This window comes from Akebia trifoliata, chromosome 8 (assembly GCF_017979445.1).
Source record: "Akebia trifoliata isolate Shusen 1 chromosome 8, ASM1797944v1, whole genome shotgun sequence".
Lineage (NCBI taxonomy): Eukaryota > Viridiplantae > Streptophyta > Magnoliopsida > Ranunculales > Lardizabalaceae > Akebia > Akebia trifoliata.
Window position 1 is genome coordinate 8,991,525 of NC_141382.1, and position 11,971 is coordinate 9,003,495.

General features: G+C 36.0%; 1 protein-coding gene across 2 annotated transcripts; it reads right to left on the reverse strand.

Moving 5' to 3' along the window:
• Window positions 1–470: 470 nt before the first annotated feature.
• On the reverse strand, window positions 471–11,720 carry LOC147395942 (acyl-CoA-binding domain-containing protein 5-like). Of its 2 annotated transcripts, XM_086450443.1 has the most exons (18): window positions 11,663–11,720; window positions 11,452–11,520; window positions 11,149–11,189; window positions 10,985–11,063; window positions 10,754–10,906; window positions 10,578–10,655; window positions 9,602–9,706; window positions 9,258–9,324; window positions 9,092–9,153; window positions 8,525–8,664; window positions 7,301–7,427; window positions 7,090–7,204; window positions 5,781–5,869; window positions 3,745–3,828; window positions 3,319–3,645; window positions 1,547–2,047; window positions 1,370–1,429; window positions 472–860 (listed from the first exon to the last, which is right to left on the reverse strand). In XM_086450443.1, exons 3-18 carry the CDS (start codon window positions 11,184–11,186, stop codon window positions 780–782), a joined length of 2,106 nt encoding a protein of 701 aa, XP_086306569.1. In that variant the 5' UTR covers window positions 11,187–11,189; window positions 11,452–11,520; window positions 11,663–11,720; the 3' UTR covers window positions 472–779. The 2 variants fall into 2 exon arrangements, with proteins under 2 accessions (XP_086306570.1, XP_086306569.1); XM_086450444.1 differs by lacking the exon at window positions 11,452–11,520 and having other exon boundaries at window positions 471–860; window positions 11,663–11,686.
• Window positions 11,721–11,971: the final 251 nt, after the last annotated feature.

Below are 11,971 nucleotides of genomic sequence, written 5' to 3' on the forward strand. Positions count from 1 at the left end.
TGTGGCATCAACACACATGAGGGATTATGAATTAGAAAATTCTAAGAACTATGAAACTGTTGAATTTTAAATTTGGAAGTCCTACACCATCCATTTTCAACAACTTCAATAAAACTCAAAGAACAAGTTGTTCGGTAACAAGGTTGATAATGTAAAAGAGTTTTTGTAATAAAATTGCAACATATAGGTCTGCCCGGTAAATCTTTCCTTTTTAAATACCAGGAAAGCCATTTAGCATCGCAGGTGGGCAGGTCAATGTGATGGACGATTCTCATGACTGGGACAACAAATGTTCTCTTTGCAGGTTCTCTCTACCAATAAGGAAAGAAATCAATGTCACATTAGCCTACCTACCGTACTGGCTTTTCTCTCAAGAAGCATGCAGATGATTTTTCTTACATATAAGGGTGATTTACAAAAACAGTAGAGTATTTTGTAAAAATTACTGAACCAGTTTTAGAATAATTTTTTTTCCAAAAAGGTTGTATGTGCACATTTGCTATTTACTCATTTACCCTTCATGTGAACCTCCAATGAACTCAAGGGCATAGAGGTTAATTCATCAAATTCCCTGTGTCATGAGTAGACATCAGATTACAATTTTGCATAAAAATCGGGGGTAAATGGCTATTTTAGGAAATATTAAAAAAAACATAACTGGTTCAACAATTTCAGTAAAGTATATAGCTGTTTAAGTAATTTCCCCTATGTACAAGGTATCTGTTATTATGCGATGTAATTAACAAAAGGACATTGGTATGGTTTTCTCACAATCCAGACTACATGTGAAAAGGTTTTCTGGGCGTTGATGCTCGGTTCTCCACAGACTGCAATCTTTGTTTGAGATGAAAAACTTCCACCTGCAATGACACCATTACTTAACTCAGGACAAAAATTAACAAGACAACAGAGGAAAACTTCAACTTGTTATTCACATCTTTCAAGGGAAACTTAGCACAAGATAGTGCTATGGCCTATGGAAAACACATACATTATGCCATTGGCACGATACATGGAATGATCAGGACCAACATTTGAATGGATGTCAAGTAGGAGTTCGAGAGCCCATTTTGTTTTTACTACAAGTGACAGTAACCATCAGATCACAGATAGTAGGCCTGAGTCAAGACCATCAACTGGGTTGACTATTTTACTTCAGAAATTTCATTGGCAGGACCCATCTTATGGCCCAACCCCCAAGTCAGGTTCATGAAGTCATAAAATTCCCTCAAAACAGAGGTATCAATCAAGATAATATAACCGCACGGTATAACTTTCAATTTGATAGGTGGTTGGTTAAGTGTAAGATGAGGTTTTGATCCCAGGTCCGGAATTGCTGCACACAGTTTCACATCAATATGACTCATACCTGTAGCTGGAAAGCTCTAGCCCTTTCTCCTGCGAGGACTCCCCTTGTTGAATGCAATTCCTATTTTACATATATTCAATAGAACCGGTTCAATACGAATCAAAACTAAAACGCTATGAGATATATATTCAAACCCAGTTACAAGAAGGGCAGATAAGAATGTGAACTGCAGCACACCTTTTGAGTATCATCCATAACTGCCTTGAGGAAAGCCACATCATGTTCAAGTCGTACATTGTCAGAGTGAACGATATTTGATAGGCTGTTGGCCTCTTCTTGTGCAAGCTCTACGCTTGCCATCTTCTCTTTCAGCAACTCCATTTCCTTCACTGTGTCAGACAGCTTTTTCTCCGTGTCCTGTCTACTCTTAATAACAGAAGATAAATTCTTCTCCGCAGCTTCTCTGCTCGCCAATGCAGAAATTACCTGTCCTTCTAGAGTCCTGTTTTTTCTTATCAATGCTGCCAATTTTGTTTCGTACAAATGGTGTAAACTCACTGATTTTCCATCTGTTTCTGGAAGCATTATTATGTTGTCCTTATCGGAGACAAGGTTATCATTGCCTTGCTTCTGAAGAGTTGAGTTTTCGGAGAAAGGCGTCTCTTCTACATTGGCCATACTTCCAGCAATTTCAGTATGAATTCCTCTATCTAGTGATTTCGTTCTCTGCTCCATTGCCTGAAAATATCAAAATTGGTTTTACTAGCAGAGACGATATAACCCATGTCATTATACTTTGGTATATCCTGAGGTAATTCAACAATGGTTTCACACATGCTCAATATATATATTTTTTGTTAAATTTTCTAAACAATCACTAATTCAGCTTATGACAGCAGAAATACTCAGCCCGCACATAGTTTTAGAATCAGGGTCAAGTAATGTGTGTCCCGTTCCTATAGAATAGGAACAGTGTCTATGTGGCACATCTTGGTTGGAGTTTAAAACACATCAGCTCCTAACCAAACCATTTTCTACTTTGCACACAGTTCTATGTGTTTAATCTCCAACCAAGAGGTGCCAAGTAGACACTGTATGTTGCTAATAGCCTACTATAGGAACGGGACACTGCTCTGGATCATGACTTGTAATTTAAATTTGTGTGATAAAAGTAAGCATGCCAAACTTTCTTTGCAGAGAAGTCCTTGGGTATAGATAGAATGATGGGAAGAAACCATGTTCCAGTTTGTATCGATAACAAACAAACCATGTTTCAGTTTGTCATGTGTGTCACTTACAGGGGATGGGAATCCATCATTAGGTGAGACAGTTAGATCCCTCAGGCAAAGACTGATTAGATCGGATGATCCTAAACATCTGATCAATTAACAAGTAGGCCAATTGTCCAGTAAAAGAACGCCTAAATTTTATAATTACATCATCAAATTGAGTTGATTTTGCACCCACACATAATAGACTTTTGGGACAGCAAATGTAGTCACCAATAATCAACATAATCTTAATAGATTAGAACCTACTTAGATTGGAATTGGGAGTATGATGCAGCATTCAGATACAGTATGTGAACACCCAATTAGCTGCCACTATGTGACAAAAGAATGGATCACATGTCGGTGTCTATGAGACTGAAATAAATTGTCAGACATACTGACCCCACAAATCTGCTATGCGGACACAACAGTACAGTTTTGTTCCATATGTGGAGAGATATATATATATTTTTTTGATGCTTCAGTACAGTGTAAAATATAAAACAGATTCATTTCGATAAGCTGATGTACATTAGAATCATATAAACAACTTAAACATAATAGCTGAAAACTAAATATTAAACAAAATTAAGCCTTGCTAGTGAAAGTGTATGCACGTGTCCAACATATTAGGCAAAACAGTGTCTAATACAGACAATGATTAGAAAATGGAGTGTCCTTGTCACATTGGTTGCCAGTTGTCACAGTAAAACAATAACAAAGGTTCCAATGATTTACCTGCACGGTAGAATTCTTTGGTATGGAGCAATCATCAAGCTCCTTGCACTTTTCATTTTCACGATTCTTCAGCATTTTAAGAACCGTACTGTTGTATTCTTCCTCTTTGTGCAACTGCTTGCGGAGTGAGATATTACCAGAGACAGGATTTGGCTCCAAAAGAAAGGACTCTGAAATAGATCTCCTACAGGAGCCATGGTGCTCCAGAGCAGATGCTAGATTCTGTCTCACAACAGAATCAACAGCACATGGGCGAGCATTTCCTTTGTCAAGTGTAGATCGCCAGCCCATGGATTGCTCATTTCTTTCCACGATCAATACTTCAACCTATAAAAAGGTATTTACTTGAGAACTGTATACATAGTATAAATCATCATCAAAACTCAAGTTTGCAAGAAAATACTAAACATGTGTTCTTCCTTTAACCTGATTTGATGGCTCCTTTTTGTATCCCCCAAATGCAACAAGAAAAACCTTGTCTTGGTGCTGCACAAGTACTAAGCTAAATCCCTGTATAACAACATTCTTAAGCAATTATGCCTTGAAAAAAACCAGAGAAATCGACTCATGTTTATTACATAGAAAATGCCACCGAGTTACAACTACATGTAGCTACGCGTGCCATGTAGTAAATGTCTAATAATTTTTTGAATAAGATGGAGTATCATCACGATGATCTGTTACACACATATGAGGATGCACTCTGCCAAAATGTACAAGAGCTTGTACATTGGGAAACTCTGGATGGAGTATAAACTCATGGTTTTGCATTTTACACCATGTCAGTCATGTCAATGTGACTTTGATGTGTTTTGAACCATCCTCAGAGGTCAACACTAGAAAACTGAAGTTTTTATGCCTAACTGAGACTAATTCAGGAGAAACTGTATGATCTACCTGAGGAGGATAAAGTTCATCCCAACCAAAGCTTCTTTTTTTTCTGCTTGGTAGGGTTAGTTGTTAACAGTTAGCATTTAGTATAAGAAGGGGTTCAAGGTTTGAACCTAAGACCTTGAGAACAACCTCCACAAGGTCTTACCAATTGGCTACTAATGTATTCCTGGATTCTTTTCCCCAGCTTATCCACAACAGTCAAATCAGTACCCATAAGATCTTTGGTGGGATGAAGTTCGATCCTCTGGTGAATTTTATAATTTGTTGAGCTTAATGTCCATATATATATATGGGCTAAAATTATCGGAATGGGCTAATTTTTTGTGAGGGTGATCTCTATGGTGAGGAGACCATCCTCACAAAAAATCAGCCCATTCTGAAAATTCTAGCCCTAGTTTATAAGTTGAAGAAACATGGACCGTCAATTTTTAACCGTTAGTTTGTAACCATTTTTCATGGGGTTAGAAGTTTCAGAATGGGCTGATTTTTTGTGAGGATAATCTCCTCACCATAGAGATCATCCTCACAAAAAATCAGCCCATTCCGGAACTTTTAGCCCATATAAGACAAAACGTTGTCCAGGATTTTGGCTGTTGAACCCAACCCATACATTGATAGGTATAGGGTTAGTGCTAGCAAATGAAGTTGGGTTCAAGGGAGTTTGAACCTAGGATGTGGGAACAACACTCGGCACACCTTACCACTTATTCCACACGTCCATTTAATTTCTCACTGATTCAATCATTTAGGCAACATGAAATACAAATATGCATCAATACACTCCACACGTATATATTGTTTTTTTCCCCACTGCAGAAGAAAATACAGTTACCGAAAAGGTAAAGGGAATACTAATCTGACAAGATAACTCTGTGCAGGATATATTGTTATTTCTTGATTTCGATTAGACACGCTAATATGAATCAATATGCTCCATGCATATGTTGTGTTTCTTTCCCCACTGCAGAAGAAAATACAGATACTGAACAGGGAAAGGGAATACTAATCTGACAAGAAAATTCAGGGCAGGATATATGCTTATATCTTGATTTTGATTAGGAAATGGATTTGTAGATCTCATTCTCCAGAAGATCAATTTTCTATAGTTCCAGTTCTATAACAAAAACTACACATTATTTTCTACACTTTGTTATTTGGGCAATCAAACAGAGACATCTATTGAGTTTTTGCCACAGGTGCAAACTCTAGAGAGGTTTGTTGAATCTTGGGGAGAGAGTTGTCGTTGATTCCATGGTTGCTTGTGGAGGCTCCAATGATCTTTTCGGAGATTAAGTGGAAAAAAAAAGTACGAAAAAAAAAAAATACACTAGACCATATGCATGAAGATTGTAAAATGCAACACTCAAGACTGTGTCATGTGGCCGTAACCAGTGATAGTAAACCTTGAACCATGAAAGCTTCCAAGTTCCATCTACATGGCATAGGTTATCCATGAAAATTATGTCAAAAAAATTGGGATCAAACCCTGCCTTCACACTTAAATCTATCAAAGAAAGACAATATGTTTCTTGACAAAGGCAATCAAGAAAAAAATCAACAAGGCTCACTTTGTTGGTAGTAATAGAAGAAAGAGGTGATGCCACAGCCACAGACCAGTTGACTTTTAGAACATCAAAGACCAAGGTATCTGCATGTCCTGAAAAGAAAAAAAGAAGAAGCACCATTCAATGTCAATAAGTATAAGAGCTAGACTAAGAGTAGTAAAACATATTTCAGAGATGAGAAAATGTATGACTCAAGCATTTACGTAGCTCTTTTAATAAATAAGGGAACAAATGTCATGTATTTCCCAACTGTATAAATTCATTATCACCTATTTTCAATTGAATCACCTCTAATAGATAAACTAATTGACCCAAAGCTAAAAATATTAAATATTCAGTTCAACCAAAATTCAAGAGTGGAATGAATTACGACCACAAATTTTATAATTTCCAATTATAAAATGTAATCTTGTTGTTTGAAATATTTCAACTACCAAACTTAAAATATCTTAAAAATTACATTTTGAACAAAATATGGTCTTCAAGCAATTGTAGATAGAGAAACAACCGATCCACTTTAATTTACATTGATAAGTTGAACCAATCCACTTTATAATTTCATAGGTATGATGGAACCTCCAAACTTATAAAAATGCTAAGATAGCACAAATTTAGCATTTTGTGCATTAAAAAAAAAGTAGAAAAATTCAAAGATGAGTAAATGTGTAATTATTGTTTTGTTGGTAATATAGCTTGTATCATTGAGGTATGTGTTTCACATATTTCTATGCTCATTTCACAAGTCATCTATTGTGAGTATTCATCCTCAGAAATGTAAGCAATATATTCTGAATTGTCAAAATTGGTCCTGTTTTCGTGATCCCAACACAGTAATTATATAGGTCACAGATCTTAAAGGTCCAGACAAGGATGGGGATGTTGGGAGTACAGAGGGCTATTTACTTGTGATCGTCCTAAGTTTCACGTGCTATTCTATTTCTCTTTTATGTAGTTATCATTTGTGATGTGATTTAATGATTGTTGTCGTTTCCATGTGAAACTTTATAATTCATTTTAGTCATCAGACTCTCATGTGCCAGCATCAACATGTAAAAGCATGCTATTGACTTTTGGTTCCACTCAAATGGTTATTTATCTGATGGCTTACAAGTGTGAGTTAATACTTCTTTTCTATTTTCCAAAAGTTACAACAAAAGATCATAATCTCCACATTCCCACAATATTTTCATTATTTCCAATTACAAAATGCATAATTTTCGAACTGGTCAAAATATTTCCATTTCTAGCAATGTCAAACTAAAGCTTCCAAAAGTAGATGAACAGCATATGCTTTGCAAAGTTTGGTGCATACGTTTTTTCTTGCTTCCACCCCCTGAAATATACCATTTATATCCACATAAAACTCCACAACAACCAGCTCTAGGTGATGGATGGAAACCATGGATCTTAATTCTCGACCATATCATCTGAAGAGAAATAATTGATATATCAGAACGTTTGCCTAGCTAAGATGAGATTTTGCATTGGCATGAAAAAATCTTGAGCAGCCTAAATGTACATACTGTTTCAAAGTCAAGAGAATACAAATCATTTAAAGTCCTGGATTTCGATGCTCCTCCGAAAATGTAAAGAATTCTATCATCATAAAAAGCAGCCACATGATTGGATCTTGGAGCTGGTCCAGTTCCTCTGTAAAGTCATATCACCAATAACAGAACATCAAGTCTAAAATTGTATTGATAAGTGATAACCACAAATTTACCTTAGGAATACTGAATAAAATTAGGGATTTTTTCTTCAACCCTAGTTAATTGCTGAAAATAGCTAAGTACCCAACGTTTTAATATGGTAGTGTCTCCCCCCACCCTTTGAATTGGTCAGCATTGTTGATCAAAGACGTTTGTTAATGACCGGTCACTAGAGGAGTTAGATGTTGGCCAACAGTTCCACGAAATGTTCAAGTAAGAGTGATACTTAAGGTGGATTTAGAAGATATACATCTTAAGCTTGCTAATAAATCTGCCTTGAAAGACAAGAAAAAGGGTTTTTTTTATGGACATTTTGGCCACTTGAAGAAATTCTAACATCTCTTGCCCCTAGTTAATAATTCAACTTGCCACAAGGGAAAGTTTGTGTTTAATTTGGATGTCACTCAAAACTTAGTCCAAAATATTTGGAAAAAGTCGGAAAAAAGAAGATATAGAAGCTAAAAAGTGCATTCATTTCGATGATTTTGAAATTATTCTGTATTACAAATTGATTTTTTTAATAATAAAGGTAGTTGTTTTTGCTCACATCTTAAAAGTGAATGATATGATAATTGCTAACTGGGCTTCAAAGTGGGGGATGCCAATAACCTAAAAAAATTGGGTGTTTTATTAATTCAACAAATTAAATTGGAAAGGAGAGAAGGGAGGGAGGTGGTGATGGTGAAGCAAGCTCCAAGAAGCCCAAAAATCGAAGGAGAAACCTAATCAATGGATCCTCTAGGGCTCTGATACCAAGAAGAATAGTAGAAGAAGAACAATCAAGTTTCTCAAAGAGAGCTTGTCAAAGTATTTATAATAAACAAGGTGAATGGACAATAAATGCATTTACATAGAGAATAATAGAAAACTAGCAAAATAGAAAAGACATATCATATTTCCCAACAAACACTAAGCCCAGGGGAACTCCAAAAAGATAAGACTCAAAAGTTTGTGTCCAGGGAGAAGAAATTGCTTCTGCAACCCCTTCTGCAGAATATCATCAGCAAAATATTTGTTTACACACTAAGACATACTCACGTGCAATGAAGAGGAAGCCACATAAAAGACTTCAGATCAAACATATGGAGATCATTTAATTTCCTTCCTTTGGCATCCTCACCGCCAAAGAGAATCAAAACAGAACCTGCTCTGACCACAGAGTGACCACTGCGGGCAACCTGCAATGCAATTTACATGTTTCATAATAAATAGTTTTACTACATGTAACACAGACCCATTCAGTCATGTATACCCAGTGAATTCGGATAATCACTATTACTACAACAAAATTGGAGAGAATGCTTAAGACAAAAATAAGGATTAACATATGGTATTAAATGATGTATTTTCTAGCCTGAAAATCAACATATTGATAATAAACTTAGCCAGAAGTGATTGCAAAGAATGCATGACTTATGAAAAGGAATCTATCACCTGTTTGAACTGTTTCAGAAGAGATATCACATAAACCCTCAGATATTAACATATATCAAATCTAAATCATAATAACCCAAATGACCAATTTAGATCATGGCCAAGATTATTTAAGGATGAACAGTTAGTCATGGATTTTTAAAGTTCTTATAGTGTGAATTGATTAAGTACCGGGATTTCCCCTTTCGCTTCAATAAGTGACCAGAATTCTGTTTCTGTATCGAATGCCCATACTGCGAAAACCAAAAAGTAAACACGAATAATTGAAAATTAAATAAATAATCAATGTGAGGAAAAGCTAATAAGTACGTGTGTGAAAAATATAAAGAACTGCAACCTGAAACTCTGTCGCCAACAGGTTCAGTTTTGCCTCCAACCAGGAGTGCTTTATTGCCCCAAGAAACCTAATAGAGGCAAAAAAAATCAACAAGGTTTTTCAGCACATATGTCATTCCAAAAGCAAGGTGTATCTCATAAGCCATATGATACCAGCTACCGTTCAACTCTAGAATAGTTTAAACAGTCAAATGCCACACTTGATTAGGTGAAACAAGATGTGATTGAGTGATTCACAACAAATAGATTTCAGAGAAAATAAGAAAACAATTGTTCTACATTACATTTATATAAAGCAAATATGAAAAACATGTACAATGGTATGAAAAGCTGTAAGATTTATACCAAGCTATGACCTTTACACGCAGGGATCTTCAATGGCAGGCTTGTTGGTGACAAGTAAAGCTTTGAGGAAGCCGTAGACCAGGAAAATTTCTCAAAATTAAGCACCTGAATAGGAAACAAGAATGAACATTATAGAAGGGTATATAAAGCAAGTTTTTTTTTATTGATTATATAAAGCAAGTTACTGCGACACATAGGTCCATATTGGAGCAAGTAATGACTAATGAGATAAATGTTACTTCAAAGAATTGGGATCCTGAATGGTGTCTACGTGAACAAGCCATTTAAAACACACCGGCTCCTAAACAAGCCGTTTTCTTTATGGAAATTCCAACCAAAACGTGCCACGTAGAAACCGTGTTGGTAACAAATAAGAGTCGTGATGGTCTAATGCCCCCCTCTGACATACGCCCCCATCACAGAACAGTAGATCATTTGCCTTGAGATACACAAGAAAAATATTTATGGTTCTGTGTATCCCGAGGCAAATGATCTACGGTTCTGTGATGGGGGCGTTCGAAAATCGTAATTCAACAAATAAAGCTGAGGAAGCTGTAGACCAGGAAAATTTCTCAAAATTTAGCACCTGAATAGGATACAAGAATGAACATTATAGAAGGTTAAATAGAGTAAGTTATTGCGACACATAGTCCATAGTGGAGCAAGTAATGACTAATGAGATGAACGTTATTTCAAAGAATCAAGATCCAGAATGGTATCTACGTGGCAAGTTTCAGTGGGTGTTTAAACACATCGGCTCCTAAACAAGCCATTTTCTGCATGGCATGCAGCCCCGTGAGTTTTAAATTCTAACCAAAATGTGCCACGTAGACACTGTATGTTGCTAAGGGAACGGGACACCAATCTGGACCGTGACTCTATGTCAAATTGGCTATCATTTTAGGTATCGGATAACAAACTACACATCAGTGCATCTAGAATTGAAATTCAAAGAGGAAAAATGGCATTGCATTACCTGCACGTCTTCTAATAATCCCTGACCAGATTCACCACCAACCACCACCATTTTGTCCCCAATCACGGTCGCCGCATGCTATACAGGGAAACAACTCGAGCATTGGCTTTTCATTTAAGTTAAACAGTGGACGATAAAAAACAGAATTAAGGTTAAGAGTTACAAATATTTATTACATTGAAGCGAGGAGTGGGCTTGTCCCCTACAGTCGACAAAACCATCCAACTTTCAGCGTTCCCAGATGTGGGGTTGTTAATATCAGTCTCCGTGGATGAACATTGACAGTTGAGTTCATCAGAATTACCACTTTTTGAGACATGATGGTCTCCCTATTCGAACATTAACAAATTAGTGTGGATATCCACCGATACAAAGCTATTGGTGATTAAATTTTTACAAGGTCTTACATTTGATTTGCCGAGGCGTTTGACAGGTCTTATAGGACTTCTAGTCCCCTGAGTAGAATCCGAAAGCTGAACTTTCAACCTTTCGAAACATCAAGAATGCTTTTAATTCCAATATCTTCAGATTCATAAACAAATAATCAAGGGAGAGAAAATCAAAATCTCACCTTCCTAGCTTCATTCGTCTACGAGAAAACCCGAACATTTTCTACAATCAGAGCTAAAAATCAGTCCAAATATCTAACATTTAAACTTTGATTAACAACAAAAGGGTCTACATTGTCACAAAAACCCCATAAAAGTTCACAAAACACCAAAAATCAGTTTTTTTTTTTTTTAAATAAAAATAAAAAAAGACACAAAAGCTAGGAAATAAACAACATTGATTTAGAAAAAGAACCAAAAGATCCACTAATGGAGTTCATCAAGTAAACAATTATAATCAACTTAAAAAGAAATGATCACCTTACCTACTAAAGAAAAAACCGGAAGAAAAGTTAGGGTTTCAATCACTCCACCTTCTCGAGAGCAAATGTTAACTGATTACAGTAAAAAAACCATTGAAAAATCACAATTTTAGAAAGAAAAAAACAAATATCGAGTCGATTAATTTAGATTTCGATTTTTTGGGGAAATGAGGACGAAGATTTGGTAGTCGAGAGGATTATTATTGAGTTTTACCTCTTTTAATGCTAATTTGAGATCTCTTCTTAGTTGGAAGCTTGGGAAAATGATAGTGTAAGTATTGCAATCTCGAGTTTTTAATTTTACAGAGACTTTTGGGTAATTTCGATGTACCCCTCTGATTTTGTTAAAATTAGTGATAGTTCCCCCTGTTCTCAAACTAGTTTTACATCCCCTCAATTTCTATCCTCCATAAGATACTACTACAAAATGACTAAAATACCCAGGCCTTTATCATCTTGCCAAAAGAACATTAATTTTTCCATGAAAATTCGTAGTGTTGAGAACTAGATAGAGTTTTCGGGG